The sequence below is a fragment of the Gouania willdenowi genome, chromosome 1 (assembly GCF_900634775.1).
Source record: "Gouania willdenowi chromosome 1, fGouWil2.1, whole genome shotgun sequence".
NCBI classification, from domain to species: Eukaryota; Metazoa; Chordata; class Actinopteri; order Blenniiformes; family Gobiesocidae; genus Gouania; species Gouania willdenowi.
Window position 1 is genome coordinate 19,730,817 of NC_041044.1, and position 26,749 is coordinate 19,757,565.

Here is a 26,749-nt window from a genome sequence, read left to right on the forward strand (position 1 = left end):
GAGAGCCCCGCCTACTATCTACGATGTGATTGGTTCACTCGAGGCCGTTCAGCTCTTGTGACTAGTTTGGTTGCGCAGCACTGTCATTTGTCCAGCAGATGGCAGTGTGGAACAACAATACACTGCTTATATTTCTACTGCACAGTAGCAACATTATCAGCTTTAGACTGAAACATAAAGATCTCGGATCTCATTTATGCATTTAGATCTCGAGTGGACACGTAACTGTGTTTCTATGTTTTCTAAAGCAGGCAAACTTTTGTCTATAAAGTGTTTAGTATTTATTTAAATGATCAAACCTAAAGTCATCTGACTGAACTTGACATGTTCCACATGATTAGCCTAATAGCAAACCTGACCATAAATAAGCAAAAACAAAACCTTTAACAAAAGTCATTTAGGCTGAAAGATAGAAATAAGACAAGCCAACAGAAAGATGTACAGAATCTTTCTACATGCATGTCATTCCCAGACAGACTTCAACCAACAAAACAAAAAACAAATGTATTTTAATTAAAAAATGTAAAAAAAAAAAAAAAAAAAAAATAAAATAAAAATTCTATTTACTTATACAATTAAACCACACAAAAGCCTGATTTAGTGATAATCATTCTTATTTCCAAACATTCAAGTTAAAATGCTTGAAGGCTACTCAATTGTTATTTTCATCTCAGTATTTACAGACCAAGGAAAGACAAAGATTGTTGATGACCAAAACACACAAAATGCTGCAAATGTATTAGGCTGTGAATGCTAGTTTCAACCTTAGTGTTGATGTTCAAGAATATTTTATTAAATTAAGTTATTTATAACTTGAAATGTAGCCGTCATTGTAGACCAAAAATTAACCTGGATATCTCACACTCAACATGTTTGTCGAAAAATAATGAAATCTAGAGGTATTTTGAGTAGAATTTGCTCCTAAATGTATGATGACACTGCATTATAGTTTAATGTATCCACATATAACTTACTGTAATATGATTTGGGGTGCTACATGCCAAACATATCTGAATAAGATTTCATTGACGCAAAAGAAATTCTAAGATTTATGCATTTTTCAAATAGATTGTCCTCATCTGCTCCTCTCTTCAGGAAATACAATGTTTTGACAATATATACTGTTAATATTTGTCTCTTCATGTTTAAATATGTGCATATGTCTAACGTTATGCCCAGAGCTTGTAGCACTTTTTTCACATATACTTGTGATTTTCATGCCTACTCCACCAGGCATTGCAGAGATTTGCATCTGCCCTTTTGTAGAACTTTGGCCAGACAAAATACACTCAAGACTATATCCAATTTTGACTCTTTTAAAAGACAGCTAAAAAATAATGTTACTACACAAGTAATCTTTAACAAGTGTATATGTATGTATGCGTATATATATTCAAAACACTGACTTACCTGCTCATACCTGTTCTTGTTTAAATTGACTTTGGGGAGGTGGTCTTATAAGACCTCTAATGGTCTTCTAACACTCTCCTGCACATTTATATTCTTTTAACCACTGTATACATTTTGTCTTGTTATTTGTGCAAATAAAATGAAAATTAAAAAAAACCATGTAGGTTGACATTTGTACTTCTGTACTCTTCATACTGTGACAATGGGATATGGGGTCTATCTCCACTGTGATCTTAAACAGGATTAGTTGCTCTGAAATACTGATGGATGGATGGTCAGCCAATGCTTATATCAGGAAACATAGCTCCAAAAGCAGAAGATAACTTTAGAAAATCAAGTACTTAAAAAAAAAAAATCTGGACATGATAAATAAGGTTTAGAAATGGACTTTTACAGCACAAATAGTCCCTCAGAGGCCGAATCGGTGCTTTTGGTTAACAATTGCTGTTTGCAGATGGTGGAGATGAGAGTTGACCGTTGTAATGGTGTGTGTTACAAACTTAAAGATTCAAAGTCCTTATCAGGCTTGTCAGAATACCTGAAACTTCACTGCAATTGGCAATATTATGTGTTTAGATAACAGGTTAGCTATAACTTTAAGTTAATATTGTAGCTTATGTGGCCACTACACACAAAGAGGGAGCCATTTTCTGCCTTAAACTTCTTCTAAACTTGTGCATGGTATTGTTTATTTTAATGTATTCACAAATAGTGCAATGTTTTTGCACAGAAAAGTGGAAAGTGGCACAGATAGTCCTTCCACTTTTATCTGGTGTACAGTTAAACAACATGCTTTTAAATAATCAAAACCAATTCAGAAAAATAAAGAGTCACAAGATGATCGCTCATATAAGGTCAAAAGTAAGAGTATTATCTACAGGAACATTTCAGCAAAACATTTAATGTGCTTATAAAGTCTTAATAATTGTTGATTACATTTTAATGTAGAAATGTAAAAAGCATGATAAAAGAAAAAGAAAACCCTTCACTTTAATCTTCCTGTGTGCGCCACAATGTGAATTACTTTTCATAGTCAAATGTCTCCACTGCCCCACAGTCATAGAATACTCTGGTTTTGCAGGACAGATTGTTCATGAATTTTGTATTGATCCTTTTGGCTTTTATGAATTAGAAATAGTCTTATCACAAGTTGTGTAAGCAAGCGTCATGGCGGATAGCTTGGAGGGACTGCAATCGAAAAAGGAATACAAGGTACAGGCGTGTAAGGGCAGGGTTGACAAACATACGCTATGTTTCATCAGTTCCAATATCACATCTTAGCATTAAGCATGAGGAATCCTTCACGTCTCCCTGAACAACAGGCAAATCTGGATCAACAGAATGAATAGGATCATAGGAATATCATTGAACCATGCTGTGCAAAGGAGAAGATGAGCCGTTCGATTCTTACGCTACGATGCACACACCAACGTAAACGACTTGTCAAACAATTGGAGAGTAAAGTTTTTCTGCGCTTTAAATGTTCACTGATGTCAAACTTGTCTGGAAGAGTTCACAGCCCAAGTTAAAGTACCTACAGATTTTACAATGGCCTTTAAATGTACTTGTCCCCATAAGTCCTTTTTATAATTCTAGCCAAAAAGTTCAATGTGTTGTGTTACCATGGAAACAAACAGTGATGATTTTTTTTCTAAACGGTTGTAGAGTAAATATAGTATTTGGTGTAATTACCTTCACATTTCCTAAAAGGTAACACAACATTATCATTAGAATTTTCACAAATGTGGCTGTTTATCCAATGAATTGCTGCAGTTTACTCTCTAAATGAAATTGGCCAAAAGTTTTATTACTTATTGCTGTCTTATTAAGACACAAATATGAAGTTAAATATGGTCAATAAAATCCATATACAGTGGGGCAAAAAGTATTTAGTCAGCCACCAATTGTGCAAATTCACCCACTTAAGATGAGAGGCCTGTCATTTTCATTATAGGTATACCTCAACTATGAGACAAAATGAGAAGAAAAAAATTCCAGAAAAATCACATTGTAGGATTTTTAATGAATTTATTTTCTATTTATGGTGGAAAATAAGTATTGGGTCAATGACAAAAGTTCATCTCAATACTTTGTAATGTACCCGTTGTTGACAATGACAGGTCAAACATTTTCTGTAAATCTTCACAAGGTTTTCACATACTGTTTCTGGTGTTTTGGCCCATTCCTCCATGCGGATCTCCTCTAGAGCAGTGATGTTTTGGGGCTGTCGCTGTTCAACTCCCTCCAAAGATTTTCTATGGGGTTGAGATCTGGAGACTGGCAAGGCCACTCCAGGACCTTGAAATGTTTCTTACAAAGCCACTCCTTTGTTGCCTGGGTGGTGTGCTTGGGATCATTGTCATGCTGAAAGACCCAGCCACGTTTCATCTTCCTTGCCCTTGCTGATGGAAGGAAGTTTTCACTCAAAATCTTACGATACATGGCCTCATTACAGTCTCTGGCGGCATAGTGTGTTACTGATGGCAGCCTTTGTTACTTTGGTCCCAGCTCTCTGCAGGTCATTCACTAGGTCCCTCCGTGTGGTTCTGGGATTTTTGCTCACCGTTCTTGTGATCATTTTGACCCCACAGGGTGAGATCTTGCGTAAAGCCCCAGATCGAGCTCGAGATCAGTGGTCTTGTAAGTCTTCCATTTTCTAATAATTGCTCCCACAGTTGATTTCTTCACACCAAGCTGTTTACCTATTGCAGATTCAGTCTTCCCAGCCTGGTGCAGGTCTACTATTGTGTTTCTGGTGTCCTTTAACAGCTCTTTGGTCTTGGCCATAGTGGAGTTTGGAGTGTGACTGTTTGAGGATGTGGACAGGTGTCTTTTATACTGATAACGTGTTCAAACAGGTGCCATTAATACAGGTAAGGAGTGGAGGACAGAGTAGCCTATAAAGAAGAAGTTACAGGTCTGTGAGAGACAGAAATCTTGCTTGTTTGTAGGTGACCAAATACTTGTTTTACCGAGGAATTTATCAATTAATTCATTAAAAATCCTACAATGTGATTTTCTGGATTTTTTTTCTTCTCATTTTGTCTCTCATGGTTGATATGGACTGTTTTTAGTCACAAAAAAGCAGCAGTTATCTAAAATCAATCAATTAATTCGAACAACTTCGAAAGAAGATCAACTTTTCTTGAGCTGGAGGAATGCAAACAACGTCTGGCAGGGAACAAGGCCGACACGAACAACAATAGAGAGGAGGAGGAAAAAAAAAAAAAAAAAAAAAAAAAGACAACACTGACGACAGATGAGAATAAATCCTACACAAAAAAGGACTGTTCAGAACAACCTAAGAATGTTTGACCAGAGAGACATGTAAACCCATGTAAATTTTCGATGTACAAAACAGGGGACGGGACCTAGATAAGCAAACTGCTTCTCTCCTCTCCTTTTTCGGCATGTACAAAAAAAAAAAAAAATGTAAAAAAAAGTGATGGTAACCATGTCGGAAATAAACTGAATAAATAAATAAATAAAAATAAAAATAAATGAATGTTTCCATCCATCCATCCATCTGTTCATCCGTTCGTCCATCCATCACAAAAACCCACAGAGGCACAGAGTGATGTACAAACTTCCCACGTTGTTATGAACATGTGTATTTTTAGTCTGTATGAATCCTTTTCCTTCCTACTGAAAATACACATACCTCACTGGGTCACTGCTGAGGGCGGTCAGATGAACCTGTTCTCTGAACGAAGGTCAACAAAGGACAGTCAAAAAAACTCCTCTTTTCTTTCCACCCTCAGTGTTTTGTATTACTGCTATGATTGATTTATACCCAGGAGCTGAAGATGCAGCTGTTTGCAGTCTTTATACTTTCCAGTGTTATTTCAAATTATTAAATATTCAAATTGCAGTATATTTTTCATAAAGTTATTGCAAACCATTTAAAGGAGCATAGGGCAGGATCAAGAAACCAGACTCCATAGTGACACAGTGGCCATCAGCCTAGCCGGCACGGGGGTGCACTAGAACTCTTTAGCAATGCAGCTGATACTGTGACTAGAGGATGGCTATCCAGACCAAAGCCAGACGAGTCGGGTTGGGTTCGGACAGATATTTAGAACTGGTGGTCCGGTTTAGTCACATTCTGTCCTTGCGTGCAGCATTCTTTCCATTTCTGCAGCAGCAGAATTAGCAGTGAGCGCAGCTTCAGCGCTGCAGGCCAGACCATAGAGCAGAGGACAGATACATGGATACTTGAGACATGGATTATGTAAATAGATCCACTGGGTCTCTTGCGCACACTGCGCCCTTTTTTGTGTTTGATGTTACCCCGTGCGCTGAACTGATGTTGACATTAACAGTTATTTGTTAATAAAAGCAGACTTACCATTTACACGGTTATTTATTTACTTACCGTTCACGTGACTGTTTACTACATGCCTCCGCGGAACCAAACAGTAGTTTGGTCCACTGCACTTGTTTTTTTTCTTTCTTCTTTATGTCCAGCAGCGGGCTGCCTCTCCAAGCCATCGAGAATAGCATCAGCGTCATTTGACGTCACGTCCGCAGGGCTGCGTGGGAAATTCAGGCCCAGAATTGCAGAACAAAATGCATCACACCGCCTGTTCAAGGCAATAAGGAGATATGTGTGTGGGTTCATTCTTTTTGGGTTTGAGTGCTTCGTCACCCATTGGCATTAAAATACTTAAAATCAATGTTTATTTTTTCACCAATTGGGCCCTATGCTCCTTTATGAGACAAATGAAAATATGCAAGCTCAACATTATTTTTCTTTCGTAAAGCTATCAGAAAAGGAAATCTTCTGGCTGCTGCTTTAAAGGCTTTGATTGTGGCTCTTTGTACTGTAAATGTAGAGCTTTCATGATTGCATGGGTTGACACGGATGTCCTCTGTAAGTAGATGTGGATGTACGGTCAGTGATGGCTCTTACCGCATCACATCCTCCTTTCCACAGACCTGTCAGTTATATTTACAGTATATTACTGAGTATTAAAGTGGGATGTCCTCCCATATCCGCTACTTTCTTCCCCATCACAAGCAGGCCTGACATTCATCATGGTTAAAAGCACTCGACTGCCAATCATAAATCAATGTGTCTAATCCAATGCGCAGACATCATGCAATTACCATATACGTTTTACTTTTACAAGTAAAGGACAATAGATTTATTGGTATATCAAATTTCTACTCTTTATGATCTTATCTTTACTGCACCTCCATCTTTGTTGAGTTATTTTGCTCCTTTTCTTTTTTCTCATAACACAGAGTTCTACAGCACAGGCTAATCAGTTTGAGAAATGGGACGTTCAGGGAAGTCTTGGAAGTTTATTATTATTATTATTATTGTCATTAGTATTAGTAGTAGTAGTAGTAGTAGTAATATTGTTATTATTATAAGATTGATGCAGTGATAGAGAACATTGAACTTTTTATGATCCTAATTTGGTTCTCCTAATCATGTGAAACCCATTGCTGACTAATTCCTAATAGAGCTAATCCCTAATGGTCAAGTAACTTATTATCAACAAAGTCCAAAACAGTCAATTCTGCAGAAAGAGGCTCTATAAACCGCCGCACTCCAGTCATATTTGTTTTTCAAACTTTATACAGTTCATTTCTGACAGGAAATGCTTCTCAATGAATTCCAGGAAAAAATTGTTTCCATCATCCTTGCCGTTTCTCACACTCCCACGTTCCTCAGTTTTACTTCCCAAACTACTTTAACATTTCTCCAAATGTGCAGTATATGCCGATGAATCAGTTTTCATCTCCGATAGCAACTAAAGTTTGCATATCTTTAAAGTTTTAGATTATATCAAGTTATTGTTTCTCAATGTTCAAAGTGCTCTTCTGCTGTTTGTTTTATTATATGGATAAACTCTGTAATAAATGGTGTAATCCTGGCCTACTGCCCCTTTTATGGACTGTGTGTTGTTTCAAAAAATCCTGAAGAAAATTGGACCGATTTGATCCCTTTATGTACCAAACTGTGTGCTTACGTGTGCATTTTCTGTTAACCAATCAAACATGATTTGTTTGACTAATGTTTAGTTTTTACAGTTTATTTGTAGAAAATAAATGCTTTACTCTTAGGTTCAGTTCCTATTTGCAGCAGGATGGGCTCTCAGTATATATTCTTATACGAGCCTATTGTGTATGTTAGGACTTGCTATTGCAGTGTTTCTCAAATGGGGGTACAAAGTTTGATAACCACCGTGCTATGGAAACCTTTGAAAAATAGTTTATCTTTTCCTATTGTACAGTAACTGTCTCCAAATGAAACCTGTGTATGAATAACAACTAAAATTCCAACAATGCAATAACACTGTGGAGAGCTACACAATAGTAAACATGCACATCCTGAGTTTTTAAGTATTGCTCTTGTCATTCAAGTGAAAAAATAAATAAAAATAAACACAATTGTGAGTTTTCTTAATATTTTCCAGGCTGTCTTTGTGTGTTTCATAACATCCAGTTAGTTTGGGATAAACATTGTGACTTTATGATTGTCTTTTCCTTCTCTACTGGCTGCAGAGAAGGGAAGTGAACTATAAGTATCAAATTCCCACCATCCGAGCCCATTCACATCCTCTCATGCTGACATGAGCAGCCCTCGGGGCTCGGTGGCCATGCAGGTCACAGTGCCTTTCAAATCACTCCCAGACGCGTCTTTCTCACAGATGCAGATGAGAAACAGGCCAGAGGCCCCCGTGACTTTGCAGAGAAAAGAGTTAGATGACAAAATAAACCTCCTCTAATCCTACAGCAAAGATGGAAGAGAATTTATTGGTATAAGGAGTAGGAGCATTAACCTGAGGTTAACGTGTTAAACCAATGACAACAAACACATATGAAAGTCCATTTTCTGCAGAGCATGAGGATTTGCTTTAATTACAAGTCATTATAATGCTACAGCGCCAAAGTTCCTTCAAAACGATGCAGATAAACGACTCCAACTAAAGGAGACGAGTATTTCTACATACAGAGAACACTCGCACAGAAGCAAATACACACTTCAGCTCACACAGGTTTGCATGTATTTACAGGTGATAAAGGTTTTTGTGGATGAAAACACAGTCCAAATAATCAGTTGACAATCTTTTGAGCCTGCCCTCTGAACATGAAGCATAAACATATTTCTTTTTTTTCCCCCTTCATAAGCTGCCAGCACAGGCTTTCCTCCAAAGAGTTATACAAGCTCCTCTTAGAATTGATGTGTAAATGTAAATGTACAGTAGTTGATGAGAAACTGTGGTTTAAAGAGGTTGTTGACTAGATCTGGAATGTACGACTCTATGGACTCCAGAATTACTTGAACTATGGAAAGAAATTGAAGAGTTCATTTGCAAAAGCAGATACAGTAACTCTGTTTTTAGGCTGGGCTACCGGACTTAAAACGCCACGCACTTTGTTGTTGTTGTTCTTCTGCGTCTTCTTCTTCTTGTTGTTGTTGTGTACACTAGTTAAACATTAACATTTGGTAGGTATAATCTATGGATGTGTACGCATTGACGCTCGGAGCCCTATTTTCGATTTTTCATTTAGTTACGAGTCAAATATTACGACGATTGGTGGTCCCAAATCATTGGCACATATCAATATATAAATAGGGCCCATTATCCCATACGTGTCACGGGGGCATCAGGGCTCCCCCATTTTTCAGATGACTACTCCGTTAATTCTCGTTAGATCGGAATGCAGTTTGATATGAATACTCTATGAATGAATATGATCAGAGCCCACCCCCCTTTTCCGGTTACGACGGTTGGTGGTATCGAATCATTGACACATACCAATATATGAATGCGGCCCATTACTCCGTATGTGCCACGGGGCGCCAGGGGCCCCCTGGGGGCCTTGTTTTCTTACTCGGTGGAACCGAGTCATTTGACTGAATTCTCGGGAACGTGGTACGTGCTATTTGGCACGGAGACGTTCCGCGGGGCCGGTCATAATTCATCTGAACTTGTTATACATGATCAGGAAAAAGGGTTTTCTCTTTATTTCAGGTTATGAGTAAAATAAAAGCTGAGTGACTTTTAAGAGGGAATTTCCTCTTCTTGGTCAAAGCCACTCAACTTTGATTTGACTCATATAAACTGAAGTAAGTCATTAAAAAACACATTTTCTAAAAATTAATTTTTGGCATATTTTTGCAAATGAACTCTTTCAACGCAGCGAGCTTTGACCAATATTTCAATGCAAAAAATATCACAGCTAGCTTCAATGGTAATGCTTTCACCTCTGCTCTGAAGCTGCACTTTTAAACTTTGCATTCTGAGAGTAAAGCTACTTTTTTTTGTCCGTGAGTAAAAACGTCATTATAAAACACATTTGCAGATATTGCCACCTTTTGAATAAAAAGTAGACCACAGTTTCTAGTGCGTACTTTGTGCATTTAAACAACACAAATGTGAAAAGTTATCGCTATAGCATTATAACCTTTAACAAAAGCAATATTTAACAACACTAGTAATGTGTTAAACTAAGAGTGTCCCATTTCACAATAGAGTTACTTTAGAATATTAAAGGGGTGACCTGATACAGTCTTAGTGATTTAATAGGTAGCATTTTATTTCCTAAGACAATATTTATTTATTGAAAGTTGTGCACAGTAATGTGTGAGATTACTTAAATGACTTCTAAGTTCTAAAAAAGAACAAGGTGGACACCAAATATGCAGCTGGCTTTATGTCTGTAGATTATGTTTTCATTTTCCTGTAATGCAGGACCAATAAGCGTGCAATTTTTTGACACTCAAATATGTCTCTTGAAAAAACAAACTGTTTTTGGTTAATAATATTGTATATATATATATATATATATATATATATATATATATATATATATATATATATATATATATATATATATATAAATTTGCTCTCAAATCAAGAGGTAAGATAAAATAATAATAAAAAAAACCACATCAAGCACATAATTAAAATATAAGAAGAAAAAAAAACACTTAAAATTTTCCATTATAATACCAGGAAGTACGCACAGTGAAGTAAAATACCCCATAAACTTTGCAACCACTCACATGCTTAGCAGAACATTAAAGTTGCTTGAGTGAGTATAACATGTTTTCCTGTTTCTCATTGTCAAACTCCAGGGGACGACACACGCTCATCTCTCATCAGCTCAAACAGGGAGCATCAGTTATTTTTTTTGTCTTTCTCGCATCCTTCCCAGCAGTGCTGCCCTTTACAGGAATAGCACACCATGCTCCTGATAAAGAGTCATTTATAGTCGGTGTGTGATTGCGTCCTCCTCCTCCTCTGCGTCACTGTCCGTAGGTGTGGGAACAGAAGCAGCTTGTTAGGAAGTTTAGCTCCCACCAGCTGCTCAGGAAGCTCCAAAGCATTGTCCAGCGAATCCATTGTGTACATCTTATACTTCCACTTCCTAATCCTTGCCATGCATTTAGTGTTGCCTTTGAGGTCCTAAAAAAAGAGCACTGACTGCACGATGAATGAACTTGGGGGATGTAATTATTTTCAGATTTGCGTGCTCGGGTTTTGTTCGCTCTGGAAAACAGGTCACATGGGAGGTCAGTTGCTGTCTTTCCTAATGCTGCGGTCAGTGTGGTGGTTGTTGGGCTCGGGGCTTTTACACTGGATGCTGGTACCATTCATGGGTCCAATGCTGCTCAGCTGGTTGTCAGAGTAACACCAGCAGCACAGGCACGACTAGAAAAACAAGAAAAAGGACAAAAAGAGACATTTTTATACCAAAAGTGTATTATTTTACTAACGAAACAACAGTATGCTCGGACTAATTTAAAAAGTGTGGGTATTTCCATATGTGGGGTGGTTTTGCGCTAATTTTGATGAAACAATGAAACAAAGTATGAATATGATGCAGTTAAAAAAATTTACAAAAAATATATCTTGGAAAAGTACAGCAATGGAGAAGGAGAATGTAAATCTCACAGATGTTGATGGCGCCTGTGCATTTTGTTTGTTTTTGTTCTGTTTTTCTTAAAGCAGAACTAAGTAACTTGAACTTAACGCTCCCCCTTGTAAAAACTCTGCACCCCCCCGCCACCTGCCCCACCCCACAGCTACATGTGCACCTTTGCTTTCCCAAGACAGTAGCAACCGATCACTGAAAAATCCTTATACAACAGTGACACTAAGGGTGCTTTCACACATATCGTCCTATGTGAACAGTATGAGGAAGAGAGACAAGTAAAATAAATGAATGATGTGGAAGTAATACAGAAGGGAGTGTGGAAATGTGTGTGATGTATGTTTGTGCAGCTCTGAAGATGGATGAATGGATAGATATTTGTGTGTGTGCTGACTGATGGAGCGATGACAGTCTGTGTGATTGCTGTGTGTTGCTGCTGAGCTGTCACTGCATGGAGTTGTTCCGTTCCTCGGACAAAGGTTTTCTCTGCATTTTTTTTTTGCTGGCTCCGCCATGATATAAGTTTGAGAAAAGTTAATTTGTAGACAACCGTGTGCAGCGACGGGGCTGGTCATAATACCCCCCAATCACCCCATAAACACTTGTATTACCCTCACAGGGACTACGAGAAGGATTTATTAAGGTAAAAAAGTTACTTAGTTTTGCTTTAATAGCTTGGAGTATTTATTTGTATTGTCAATTTAGTTCATTTCATTGGAATTTGCCATTGTTAGTGGTGAAGAACGGGTGTAGGACTTGACAAGCATAGGCTTCTTCCTATCCCTTGTCGAACAAATCCAATGAATTATGATTTGTTTATACGTTGTCATTAATTTTTTGTTCGTTTGAAATAAATAAATAAATAAAATACTTATTCGACATGCTAACACTTCTCTCCAGCTGTGGTCTCTGAGAGTGGCCTCAGCTCGTAAAGTGACGACATAAATCACCAGGGTTTATGTTTCACACACACACACACACACACACACACACACACACACACACACACACACACACACACACACACACACACACACACACACACACACACACACACACGCCGGCACACTATGTCATCAGGCCACTCTATATCAGACAGATTTATGGGTGAGGAAAATAAAGTTCACATGTGAGAACTTGAGGTGGTGATGTGTGAAGAAACTGAACTCAGTACCTTAAAGCAGTTTTTAAACTTTTTGCTGACAAAGTAGAGAATGATAGGATTTATGCAGGAGTTGATCGTGGCAAGGTTGATGCTGAAATAGTTCAGGACCAACAGGAAACTGAAAAGACGAAGGAAAGCCCATTATTAGTGCTTAGTTAAGACATAATACCAACATTAACATCAATCAATTTGCATATTTTCACAGACATATTCCCATCGGTGTGCTTAGTGATTGAGTAGATAAACAAAAACAGTATAAATACCAATATAGTTTTCATTCACATGTCTCGTTATTGTCGATTAAAAGAATTTTGTACATTTTTAGTCAATGAAATAACACCATAATAGAGACAGGGCTGGATCATCTCACTGTGGAAAACCACATAAATATTATAATTTGTTAAGTTGAATCATCATTGACATTTCGAACAGATATATTTCCAACATAATCATTACTGGAATGTTTATTAAACTGTGCACAGATACAAGCTCCCGAAGGAGGCTAGGTCCTCAAATAGAATTCTAGCAAAAAGTTCACTTTTCAAAATAAAATTCTGTGAAGAAAAAAAATTGATGTTAAAATAATCTTTAAAAAATTGCTGCCATAATAACAGTATGTAGTGTAAATACGTGCCATTGTCACTGTATTTTCGTAGGCTTGTCTGCAATAGGTTTCTGTTTTTTCCTGAAAAGAATTACGTAACTCCACCTTTAAAAATGTTTGATAAATATTTATTTAAAAAAAAAAAAAAAAAACACATTACAGCAACAAATGCTGTAATTCTTTAACATTGTGTAGATCAACATGGCATAGATGAGACAGACACTCACTTTAGCAGCTCGCAGCGCATCTTATCATCCTGAGAATAAACGGTCTTCTTCAGAATCCTGCTGAGGTGCAGTGGAAACCAGCAGAGGGCAAAGATGAGGACAAGGCAGAACACAGCTTTGGCCACCTCCCTCCTCTGCAAAGAAAAACAGCACCAATACAAGAAAGAAAGGAAAACAGTTGAAATAATGAAATAAATATGATGATCCACTGAGGAGTTACTGATGTTTCAAGCTTTGTTTATTTCCTTTTAATCAGAATCAGAATCAGAATCAACTTTATTGACCAAGAGTGTATGAATACACACGAGGAATTTGTCTTGGTGACCTGTGCTCTTTCAGATGTGTAGTGTAACATTAAATAATAACAATCAACTAGAATAAAGAAAAATAAATTTAAAAAAAAGAAGTATAAACATAAATATAAGAGGAGTTAGACTAATATGTGCAAACTAAATAAAATAACAAGATAATAATAATAATAATAATAATAATAATAATAATAATAATAATAATAATAATAATAATAATAATAATAATAATAATAATAACGAAATAAAATAAAAATACAATAATAATAATAAGATAATAGTGCAGTAGTGCATTGATGAGTAGTGCAGGTGAACATTTAAATGAAAATATTATGTCCATGAACATTCACAGTGACAGGTTGTTCCAGGGTTGTTATGTTTAGTTCCATGGTTATTTCACAGTAACAGAATGGGTCTGACACTCTATGACTGTTTAGTGTTGATCAGAGTGACAGCCTGGGGGAAGAAACTGTTTTTATGGTGGGTAGTTTTTGCGTACAGTGATCTGTAGCGTCTGCCGGAGGGGAGGAGTTTAAAAAGAATGTTCTCCAACCTGCTTGAGGTGCTCGCTCAGAGCAATGCGGAGGCTTCCGTTTCTGTGGTTGAGCATCTCACATGTCATCAGGGTGTAGAAGATTGCCGTGCAAATCAGTGGCACACAAAAGTAGAAGCCAAACAGCCACCAGTCTTTAGCATCGCTGTAGAACTGCAAGCAGAAGAGTTTACATTTATTCAAAGAACTTTTCAAGGTTTTTGAGCCTTTAACAATAGATGCTTTTTAAGTTTTAAGTTTTAACAGATGATGTGAAAAAACATGGCGTTAACAGCAAATTATCCCCTTATTGTGATTTATTATTATATGAGTAATTAGGTAAAGTGGACATTGTGTTACACTACCCGGCTGCCCTTGGACTCCAGAGCTGTTGAAGCCTATTGATAAGGTCAAGGAGGTCATATTTTAGCTGGAGTTTTTTTTTTTGTTTGTCCGTTAGCAGGATTATAGCCAAAAGTAGTACTTAAAGCTGCAGTTTGTAGAATTTGTGAGACTGAAATGGAAACAACCACACTCCGCTCGTTGTTCACCGGCATCCTCTTGGATGTATGGTATTTGTTAAAGGAACTTTGATGTTGGACACTTACCATGGCCTAATTATAGGTAAGAAAGTACTGTACCTGTCTCTGGCAGATTTATTGCACAATTGTCATCTGTTATCACTATGCCTCTTAGACTTTCACTTCTCCACGTCGGTCTTTCTTATTTTAACTTGCTTTGCCATTGAGCCTAACCTAATCACGATGGGGACTGTTCTTGCCGGAACGCCTTCCATTGCACCTTCACTACAGACAGGATGTGAATGCGCATCAACATTTGTCGAGCAGCCAATAATAACGCCAAAAACAGCTCACGAGGTTCCTTGTTTGTAAAAAGATCTTCGATTGGCTAAAAAAAATTATACTAAACATAGCTTATATACTGCAGCTTTAAGGGACTCTGACTAAATTTGAACCAAAGATAAACCTTATGTAATGGAATATTCCATTCAACTTTGGAGGTGATCCAAATTAATGTACTGATTCTGGATTAGTTTAAAAAAAATATCTAAAAATCTCTATCTCTCATCATTGTTGAAATTCATATCTTGGTTCGTATTGGACCGATCTTATAAAGCTTTTACTCAGTTATGTCGGGTCAGTACCTCAAATTACAACAGAGTTTCATGTGGATCCGGATTTTGCATTTTATTGCAATTTTACCAAAAAATGGCGGCGCCCATAAATTTGGACCTATTGTATCGTTATTAATGGAAATTTCTTCAGACCCTTTGAAGTGTGAGTGAACATTGTACCATGATCAGGATCACGGATCCACCGATAGGTCGCCCAAAACAGCTACATATATTTACAACACTGTATTTTGTATCTATATGTGTTATATTTAACACAAATGATTTTCTTTGTTGCAAATTCCATTTTGAATCCTTACATGTTACATATATAACATTTAGGTTTAAATGTTTGAGCTACTCCATCACTTTATGCGTATGAGACTCTTGCACTGTTTTGTTATCTGAGACTGGGTCCGTAATGTGCGCATGCAATCAGTCTGCACATGTGACAGTAATTACCCTTGGCCTGCAATCAATTATGTGCTCCAAGGATGTGAAAAGGCCACAACCAGGTTTATTTCTTTAAGTGAAAGCCCGGTCTATGAGGTGTAGCCCACTCATTGTAAGCAGCATGGGATTTTCTATATTTTTTAAGCTTTTGTTTTCGGGATATTTAAATATTCATGCAGAACAGGAAACGTGGACGGCCATCGCTGCACACCTGAACAATGTCTATCCACAACTGTAATAAATATCACACGTCACTGTTCCAACTGCCCATTAAGATGACTTCCTACCATCAGCATTTGCTTTTAAGACGATGGATATATTAGACTAATGTAGCGCTTTCACTTTAAGTGGTGTGCATGTAGGTGGGGCTTCCCACACATTTTGTCTAACAATAACTTGTCTAATGAAACCGCTCGCTGTGTACTTTACCAACAAACTTATCAGTGACATTTTCAACTTATTTAGAAAAAATAGTAGAATCACCCTCATGAAGTCATTTTGAGGGTTAAGCATGCAGGTGCGTATGGTGATGTTGCCACGCTCGAAGGTGATCATGTCAAATACAACAGCCTCAGGAATAGCCAGGAAGAGCGACAGCAGCCAAATAGACACGATTTCGATGACCGTGAAGAGGGGGATGCCCACTCCCTGCACTCGGCTCCAGGAAGCCACAGCCCGGTACCTAAAGGACACAGAAAGAGGCCGAGTTAACCACAAACCTACAGCTTATTACATAACAAGTAATATCCATATGCCATTAAAGTGATCATTCCTGCTCATGACTGAAGAATTCACGTATAGCCTATCACAAGCCTTAGCTAGTAGCAGTGAGGTCTGATAAAGCTCCACTTTAACGGTGAAACAGTAAGAAATCATTTTGGATCAATATATAGATTTAAATACAATTTCCCAACAAATATCACTTTTGATTTTAATGAGAATGGGGAACATGAGATCGTGTTAAACTATTTTATTAAAGTTTTAATTTTTGTGAAACTGTCACAAATGTAATTTTTCTATTTTAAAGCATGCCTACACGATTTCCACACTTTTTTTTGTGCTGCAAGACGTGACTTTCATACTTGTGTGATTTGATTGGATGGTATTTTGTGCAATTACACAACATTTTATTCAGGGTTAAGGGGGGTGGGGGTGGGGGGGTGAGATTGTGTTGCCAAGCACTGAAAATTGCATCAAGTCCTTTTGTGACGGTTTCTCGATCCCAATGAGACTGTTTTAGGACGTCAGAACACTTCTGCTAAACCCTTTTTTCTACTTAACAACACCCAGAAATGTGACTGCAATTACATACATTTATCAAATGACTTTTAACATGATCATCTCACCTCATCTGGTACCATTATTATCACTTCATGAATATGAGTGCATGAAAATGGATGTCTGTGTCAGGTTTTTAGGGTCTTTTCCCCTCGTACTGCAACTCTTTATAGTTACAAAACTAAAACTGTTTTTGAATACCTGTGCTTGCGTCCACATTTTATCATTGAAAAACTTGAAAAATGACAAATGAATAAGCCATTTCACACTAAAATATTGTAACTGTTAAAGGTAACAACAAAGTCAGAAGAAGAATGATCAATGAAAATCAATGTGCGTAAATGTAAATGTACGTAAGGCTTTGTAATTTAATTTATAACTAGACGTGTGCATTATTGCTATTCATAATGCTAATGCTCATTTTGAAATGTTACATTTGATGTAATTGACATGTTGTTTCCATTTGAATTTAATATCAATTACAACTCCAAGGAATTTGGTTTCAAAAACATGTTCAATATTGTCATCATCATTTTTTTTTTTTTAATATAATGTCCACTTTTATTTTTTTCTGATTCCCAAATACCATAAATATACTTTTCTTTATATTAGAGAGTTTATTTACATCAAACCACATTTTGAGAATTTCTCACAAATTTGTATCATCTGCAAAAATGACACATTTAAAGAAATCCATAACACTGCATATTGTATTAATATAAAGTAAAGGGACTCCACAGGTTACATTTTTAAGCTCTGACACAGTTTTATTTATTTTTCACACATTGCAGTCTGTCTGTTTTCTAAAAAGCTTTCCAACCAAGAGTAGGCAACACCTCTTAATCCATACCTCTTTTTTTTTTCTTACTATTTGCAAATGCAAATTCCTACAACATTTACATTACTGCATAAGTAGTGGTCCTGTTTTCCCTGAACCCATGCTGGTTTTCAATCAATATTTTATCTTTATTAATAAACAGGTAAAAAAAAAAAAAAAAAATACAAATAACTTTCTTAAGATTTTGGAAAACTGTGGTAGAATGGATATTGGCCGGTAATATATGTCATCATTTTTACAAGTTGGAATTATTTTTGCAATTTTCATTCACGTCAGTTGATCATTTGTTTTTCAGTTTTCTAACAACTTCTGTTTTATCAGTTTCACCCACCCCACTAAGAAACATAGAACTTACATTATGAATTATTAAGTTATTGAACTTTTCTTTTTTGTCAACAGAAACCACAAACTCCTGACAAATGATCATCTACTTGTCCACAGCATTTCTGAACACATTTGGTAAGTGTGAGTTGAAAACTGTCAACACAGTGCATGGTAGAAAGAAAAAAGTGCTTCTATGACCACCAGGGGGCGATAAGACTTGTCACCTGAATTGTCACGTCATTGTCTGCGGAACGCTTCCCGTTCTGCACATGACTTTGGGTTTTGATTGAATGAGTTTTGGCTGAGTTATTTACAACGTTAGTACCCCCCGTAGGCCTGACAATGTGGTAAAAACATATGTTTTGCACGTGATTTTTCTCCAACTTGTCAAGAACATAAATCAGAAATTGAATGTGGAAATTACGAACGCCCTTGGAGAAGTTCACTTTTGAAAAAACGGTGTGGTTTGGCCAAAAATTGCCAAAAAGTGCAAAATCTGGCCCGCTAAATTCAAAATTACAGTTACATTTTTACTAGTTAGGGTCCGAAGCATATACCAGTGGTACCCAAACTTTTTGTGCGCAACGCACAGCAAAGGACAAGTAATAATCTGAAGGAACACCTATTGTTCAAAATAGCATTTTTAACATGTTATCTCTCATATCATGTACAGTATTTGTATATGTGCATAATTATTTACTAATGACAAATAAAATGTGACAAAGACAACTGTATTACTCATGAAATATTTATGAATTAAATATTTAAAAAAAAAAATTAAGGTATAGAGTTTGCCTCTATATTATGAAATGAGTGCATACAAAGTAGTACATTAAAAAATAATCATTTTTGTGTAGTTCTATATTGCAATAATGTATGGTTGTCACAAAATCCCACGGCACACCCGGACTTGCCTCACGGCACGCCGTTTGGGAACAACTGGCATATACTTACCGAATTCCACCCAGTTAATTTAAACAGCTGAAAAGTTACAAACACTAGGAAATGGCATGAACAGACTACATCTTACATTTTTCACCAAGCTATACCGTTCTGCCATATTTCACGTAATTGTACCCCTGGGAAGGATCTCAAAAATTCAGGTAAAGTGGCGTTAAATGGAATAATAATAATGATAATGATAATAATAATAATAATAATAAGAAGAAGAAGAAGAAGAAGAAGAAGAAGAAGAAGAAGAAGAAGAAGAAGAAGAAGAAGAAGAAGAAGAAGAAGAAGAAGAAGAAGAAGAATGCTGTTAAAGCCCTGCTGGGACACGTTAATGAAAAATAAACAGTGTCGACATTTAAATGTGCGATACAATAAACATCAAGGATTGTAAAAGTAATTTGAAGGAGCTGAAGTTCTCACAGCCACTGTTTCATCTTCTCTGATGAACTGCTATAGTCCTCACTTAGTGTCTCTTTGCTGACTGAAACACTTTCCCGATGCATGGCAGCACAACAAACACTACAAAACTGCTCCGTCATCAAAGACCATTAAAACGTTAACAATTAATGACGAGAGATGATCAATTGTTTATTTTAAATATCCAATATTTATATTTTTGTGAAGCCTCCAAACAGACCGGCCCACATTGGCAGAGAGGCCTGTGTTTTGGCTTGTGAATACTTGTTTGCTTGTTTGTTTCATAAATGGGAACCGCTTGTCGAAATGTTTTAGTAAAAAGCTGCATCAAGATTTTATGGCAAAAACGATATATTTTTCATGACGCATTTGAATTCCTCTGTTCGACAACATGGCATTTATATTTTACCAAGTGGTAATGTATCCACCTTTTTCCTCTGCCTTCATCACTGAGAAGATACAGATGAGTGCTTCCATAATGCACGCAGACAGAGACCACCTCCTGGAGACCAACTTGCCATTTTCTCCTCATGGAGGTCTTTAAATTCTTTTGCTAAGTTCAGCCTTGGTGTCCATTTCAGGTCTGCAGTCTCACCTCAGAGTTGCTTCAGTTGCAATGAAGCTCTGCACTTAATGATCATCATTTATTCATCGTGGACTTTCTATAAGCATCGCAATGAAAACGAGCTTGTCAGAGCACTTGCTGTAATGTTAACAACATAAACATAGTAAACAGAGTACATTGTGCACTCGAGGTTGCAGACAGAAGCCAACAGTTGCCATTAAGGATGTAAAGAACATATTTTAGGTAAAGGATGATCTCACGCTTCAAACAAACAGGATCTTTCCTAAGTCGGTGTCTAATTTTTAGTGTCTATGGAGCTTCCTGAAAATGTCATTAATTTGTAAATTAATCAGAAGGCGTATTGATGTGAACTCAATGTATACGGTGCGAATTTTGATCGTATTAGGCTGTGACTTGTGACTTCTCATAATAGAGAAAAGCGATGTTGCTTAATAATACATTTTCCTCCATCTGATCACCATAAAACATGTTCTTAAAGACCCTTGAGCAGAGACGTTAAACTCTTTTTAGTACAGGGGCCAAATATGGACCAGTTTAATCTCAAGTGGGCTGCAGATTTTACGTGGGAAAATGTGCAATTTCAACATTAACGTGCCCTAGTTTGCACATATACACATATACAGAAAATGATAAAGTGTATTTAAGGCACTGACAATATCCAAGCAATAAATGACAGACATCAGTAAAAGACAGTCAGTTTTTTTTGTTTTTTTTTTGCTATTTTATAAAGTTTAATTCAGGAAAATATTTCTGGAGTTTGGGAAAAATAGCAATTTGCAATTGAAATGACTGCCATCAGGTGATATAAGCATGGAAATACTGCGAGCCTCTGCAATTTGTGTGTTAGGAGGCACTGAAAATTCACATCTGAATGAGTTGGTAATAAACACAATGACTCATGTTTTCTTTGTCATTTTTACGTAATACAGGCCAAATTTGATGCTCTGATGCAATGTTTCCCAACCAGGGGGTACGTGAGCACATTGCAGGGGGTACGTGGAAAAATTAAGAATTTATTTTCAAGATAAAAAATATTCTCAGTCATTTCACAAGGCCGTCAATAAAATGGTACGTGTGCACAATGACTTGTTTTTAAAATTTAAATGCCTGTTTAAAGGGGACACATTCAAAGAAGTTCCTTTTGTGGTAAATGTCATAAAAGTTATATTTAACACAGGCAAGTTCTTTATTTGTTTTGTATTTATATTACTTATTATTTTTATTTGTTCTTATTATTTCTAATTTCAACTTTATTTTTTTCTTTAATAACAATATAATCATAATGTATTAGTATTAATAATACAAAATTAATAATACAAATGTTTATTATAATATTATTTCTTATATTTATCATTTGTATTGCCTTGAAGGCAACATCATTTTATATTTCATTTGAGTTAAATAAGAAGATAGTACTTGAATATTAATTGTTTAATTTGAGAAGATGAAATAAAATGACTTGCGTTGAATATTCAATTGTGTTATGTTCTATTTTTAGAGAATTATGAACACGTATGAGTGAAGGGGTACTCATGGTATGACAAAAAGGCTGAAGGGGTCATAGACTATACAGTATCCTTTTCCTTTTTCTAACATTTAAGGCAATCATCGCAACCCCCACGTGTTTAACTCCTAGTAAAAGAAGTAAATGCTATATAAAAGCTGTGTGAAGTGTGTTCAAAACACTGACCTGTCCACACTGAGGGCGCACAGGTTGAGGACGGTGATGCCCACAGAAGCTTTCTGAAGGAAGGGGAGCAGCTTGCAAAGGCACAGGCCAAACACACTGTAGTCAAAGGGCCAACGGGACGCCAGGAGCTGCAGAAACACACACACACACACACACACACACACACACACACACACACACACACACACACACACACACACACACACACACACACGCACACACACGGAAAAGGAATAGTAAGGATGAGATTTAACATGAGATTGGACTTTGAACCTTTGAATTGTATACTTCTTATCAACCTATCAACCAACATATCTTGTCTTATCACCTCGGCAACCACAGTGAGTTGGCTCTAGCATTCATGTTTCTTAGTCGAACAAATTCATATGTTTTTACTTTTAAAGAGCTTTATTTTAGTCCCACTTTTCCATCATAAAAGGCTTAATATGAAAACCAGTAACTGTGTTTTGGAGGCACTGTTTGGTCTGTTTTTTTTTTTGTTCTGTGTGTAGGCTTCTCCCTCACTAAGATCCTTCTTTCCTTTCAGCACATGTGTTACTCCGACTACAAAGTCCCCCTCATTCCCTCCCGACTCCCGAGTTAATTTCAACCAGGTGGCTTTCCTCATTTTTTTCTCTTGTAAAATGGCGTCTCGTAATGGGCTCAAAAGATCACGTTGACCCATGTCTTCATTTATCCTTCTTTTTGTTATTACACCAAGCATGACAGTGTTTACCTGCATTAATCAAACTGAAGCCCTGTTACAATTTAAACTTAATGATGACTTTTCGTCTTAAAATCACACATATTTCTGCAGCTCTCACACTGACAGCAAGAACAGCCAATAATAATAATTCTAAACATTTTAAATAAAAGGTAAAACAAAAGAATGATTGCGTAATGTTGAGTACAATGGGGTGTTGGGGTAAAATCTTTTTCTATAATTTGAAAGAATGTTTTTTTTTACTCATTTACACATCAGGAACTTAGCTTGTCATTTCATCTCTCTGCTTCATAGCAAATTAGAGCAAGTTAATAGTTTTTTTGTTTTTTAACTCTTGTGACAAACGTTTTAATAAATCACCTAATTTCCACAACAGATTTAGTTGTCAGAACGCTTGCATTATTTACCTTATATTGTTTACAAAAAGCTTAGTTTGGATTGGTTTCTTTACCATCAAGCCCCGCCCCTTCATTGTAACTTGCCCCTTCTTTAAAAATAAACACTGATCGCTGATAAAATTAATTCTCAATATTTTCATACCCAAGCCTTAAGTTCATTTTCATCCATTTTTTATTTTTATTTTATTTTATGAATTTGATTCTATTTCAGTCACCATATGTTTAATTGCATTTAGTCCCGCCTAATTTTAGTCAGATGATTTATAGTCAAACATTATGAGTTGATGAAATGAACACTGCAGTGTGTCCTTTATAAGTCATTTTATATTTTAAGGGAGTGTTTGTGTTTGTGCAGTCCCATGCTTCAGCATCGTTTAAAGCACCTCTTCTCAACTTGTGGTTCAGGACCCAAAAGTGGGTCGCGGACCTGTGCTGGTCAAAAATAAATAAATACTAAATGTATCTCGTGTTGGACTTTTATTTTATTTTGAAAAACAGTTTTCTTTTGACAGGCATGCTGAGATGCATGTTGCACAGGAAAATAAAAAATATAGATTTATGTAATTTAAAAAAAAGATTATATATATTTGTTTTTAACAGCTAAAAAACAAAAGTGGGTTGCGATTTATTGACCGTGGCAAAATGTGGGTCCCTGGGTGAGACCAGTTGAGAACCCCTGGTTTAAAGTTTAATACTCATTAATACATTGTATTACTACAAAATTACAAACCCTTTCTGACTAAAACTGATTTAGACGCACATTTTCTCCAAATCTCCATAACTGCTTTTTGTCATTAAAACATTTTAAATTCATCATTTAAATTTTATTTTTGTTAAAGACGACGCATTTCTTCCTGCGTAGTTCTATGACGTTTATCCTGTGTGGCACAGTTTCTTGTTTTTAAATGAAGCCTGTAGATAAGAGTCAGTGACTAACGTCTTAGTTGTGTACAAAGCCAATGGTATGTGTGACCACAGCAACATTCTTATGTTTATTTAGGGACAACCGTATCCCTTCACCTCTCATCGCTAATCTGACCACACCAGCGAGATAATGGAGCGCTGCTGATTACACTTTCTCGTCAATGTGCTCACCTCCCCTTTCCCGTCAGTGGTTTTCTACTTTATCTGCGTATCGGATTCATGTTGCTGCAATTTATTGTATCAACTGGAAGACCTTCTACTCAGCAGAATTAAGATGAACATATGCATTACTGGAGTGAGAGCCATACCTTGTACACATTGATAGGTATATCAATGACAATGTAGATAAGATCACCCAGGGCCAGGCTGGCGATCAGGGCGTTGGGTCCATTTCTCATGCACTTGTGTTGGTAGATAATCCTCAGCAGGGTGGCGTTACCCACCAGACCCACCACAAAGACGATAATAGAAATAACGGTGTTGATGTACTTAAAGCATTTACTAATAGAGGTATTTGTGAGGCACTTGGGAGGAGTCATCGGCCTCTTTACGATAGTCCCGTTAGGAGAGCCGGATCCCGCAGCTTGTGAGTGAGATGCCCGAGCCCCGCGGTGGAGGCTGGGACTGATGGTGCTGAAGAAACCCGGAGGCTGCAGAGTGGAGTGGACCAGAGCATCTGCCAGGTAATCTTCATTTTCATCGCCGCCGTTAGTTTGGCACCTTCCTCTGGCTGCCACACAAGCCATCAGCAGCAACATATGTCCAACTGGAATTCCCATTATGGAACGCATTGAGGATTCAAAGATGGTCACAAAAATCACTGGTGATGCAATGGGACGAGAAAAAGCACTTTTATTAGTCTTTAGAGTACATATCTAGTGTGACTTCAACACAATCCAAGCAAAGTTTTTCAAGCACAACAAGGTTTGACAGCAGCAATTTCCCTTTAAAAAGTCAAAGATTTGACAAAGAACGCTCAGATTAGAGATGGCAGGACTATTTACCAGCAGAGCATAGAGGACTACTTCTCTATCTATCCACTATCTGTCATTACTGTGAAGAAAAGTGGAAGATGACCATGTATTTATCCTTGCTGCTATGAGAGAATCTATGTTTCTTGTCCTCTTTTGACAATGAGCCACTCATGTGGTTTCCAAATCAATGTCTGTTTTCAATTTTGTAAGATTTCAGCAACAGGCCACATTTTTTTAGTTAATAAAACGGGCTGGATCTCAATTTGGCTCTGGAAATCAAATTGTGAGGTTAAAACTGAAGAAAAGCATCACGAAACAAACTCAAGAGTTCTTCTTCGAGGTACAAACCAAACTATTTGGACAAAAACCAGTGTGGCACACATTACTCATAGCAGCAGATAAACTTTTATACTATGTGATCGGTAGTGAAGCATTTTCATTATTACAGCACAGGCAAATCTTATAGCCCAGAGTTGTTCCTGTTCAAAGTCCCAGCTGTCACCAAGTACACAAAGAACTATTTAGCAGCCAGCCCTTCAAGTAGCATCACAGTTTAGCATCAGCATGACACTGCTGGGATCAGTGACAGCACGCAAACTGATCCATCCATAAATAATAAATACATATGGTTTTCACCTACCGCTTCTAAAATGTCTGCCTGGCCCCCTTGGAAACCGTCAGCCAAACTTTCAGCTGAAGCCCCCAGACATCTGTATCACATCACATGAGTAATTAACGCACTATCAAAGCCGCACCGTATCCCACTTGGTTTGAGCAACGCGCCTGTCTGCTGTGAGATGCCTTCACATTATGGCTCAGAGTTTCCTGTGGAGAGTTTGCAGTCTGTCTGACTGTGTGTATGTGTGTGCGCGTGTGTGTGTGTGTGTGTGTGTATGTGTGTGTGGTTTTTGCCAATCTTTGCACGTGTGTGTATGTGAGAACCAGTGAGACACTTTGACTGGGTGGGATAGTAAATCTCCACCTCCCTCTGGTAACAGACTGGGCCGCCTCTAGAAACATCACCCCCCCCTTCCATTCTCCGAGGCACCGCCTGGTCCCTTACGCTCATACACACACACACAAGTACACACATAGGGCATCTGGACTCCTTAGTTTTTTATTAAGGTAAAACCCCATCATCGTCGTTTTCTAATCTTCCCTGCCTCACCTGAAGCATGTACTAGAAGATATGCTAACGTTACCTTACACATTAAAATGGTGATCAAATTGGGAGAAGGGAGGCAACGAGAAGCTAATGTACATGTTGGGATGCTGTTTGTTTATTTCACAGGGGAAACTGAGACAGGAAGCCAGATCTAACCATCAACCGGTCTTTACTTTTATAGGCTAAGAGCTGTGTGGGTGGCCAGACCACATCGCACCACAGCAACCAGTGGAGAGTCGTCGTAAAGATTCATTTTAGGGAGTAAACAATGGAAAATCAGAGTTCAACAAAAGTCAGTTTTGTCCAAAAAAAAAAGGGTTATTTTGGTCAGGATGAGAATTCACTTTGTACACTAAAAGCAACAAATACAGAGTGTTTTCTGAAAGCAAAAATCTAGATACAAAAACAAAGCTCCCAGTCTGAGTTGACCAGGTGCCCAAAAGATGGAAGAAAACAGTTCGATGTAAGGAGATGAGAGTGATGGTGCATCAACGTCCATTATGGATTTGAAAATGGACCGTTTATCATGATGAGCACTGAGAGCAGGAAGAGGCCTATCAAAGTCCCCACAATCAGTCTTTTGCACGGCCTAGAGCTGACACAGCAACTACTGGGAATGGAAAACTCTTCAACTAAAACCCACGAAACAACAAAAACACACAAAATGATAGAACACGAGCACTCAGAAAGGGCAAACCCCCGCCGAGCACCATTTATCTTCTTTTACAGATATGTGCAGTCATCTGTATCAG

At 37.3% G+C, this 26,749-nt stretch overlaps 1 protein-coding gene across 1 annotated transcript; it reads right to left on the minus strand.

Moving 5' to 3' along the window:
* Positions 1–10,279: 10,279 nt before the first annotated feature.
* Positions 10,280–25,781, minus strand: ednraa (endothelin receptor type Aa). Its single transcript, XM_028455576.1, has 8 exons — positions 25,473–25,781; positions 24,167–24,678; positions 21,813–21,940; positions 16,212–16,410; positions 14,165–14,317; positions 13,304–13,437; positions 12,482–12,590; positions 10,280–11,084 (listed from the first exon to the last, which is right to left on the minus strand). The coding sequence occupies exons 2-8, from the start codon at positions 24,647–24,649 to the stop codon at positions 10,947–10,949; spliced, it is 1,344 nt and encodes a 447-aa protein (XP_028311377.1). The 5' UTR covers positions 24,650–24,678; positions 25,473–25,781; the 3' UTR covers positions 10,280–10,946.
* Positions 25,782–26,749: the final 968 nt, after the last annotated feature.

What these genes read in the sequence shown, in the direction of transcription:
- ednraa (XM_028455576.1), bottom strand. Translation starts at nt 24,649, where the DNA reads ATGCGTTCCATAATGGGAATTCCAGTTGGACATATGTTGCTGCTGATG. An exon ending in CTCAAAATGACTTCATGAGG is followed by an intron (nt 14,318 to 16,211) that starts GTGATTCTACTA and finishes TTCTGCTTGCAG; the next exon opens with TTCTACAGCGATGCTAAAGA. An exon ending in TGAGCGAGCACCTCAAGCAG is followed by an intron (nt 13,438 to 14,164) that starts GTTGGAGAACAT and finishes TTTTCTTTGCAG; the next exon opens with AGGAGGGAGGTGGCCAAAGC.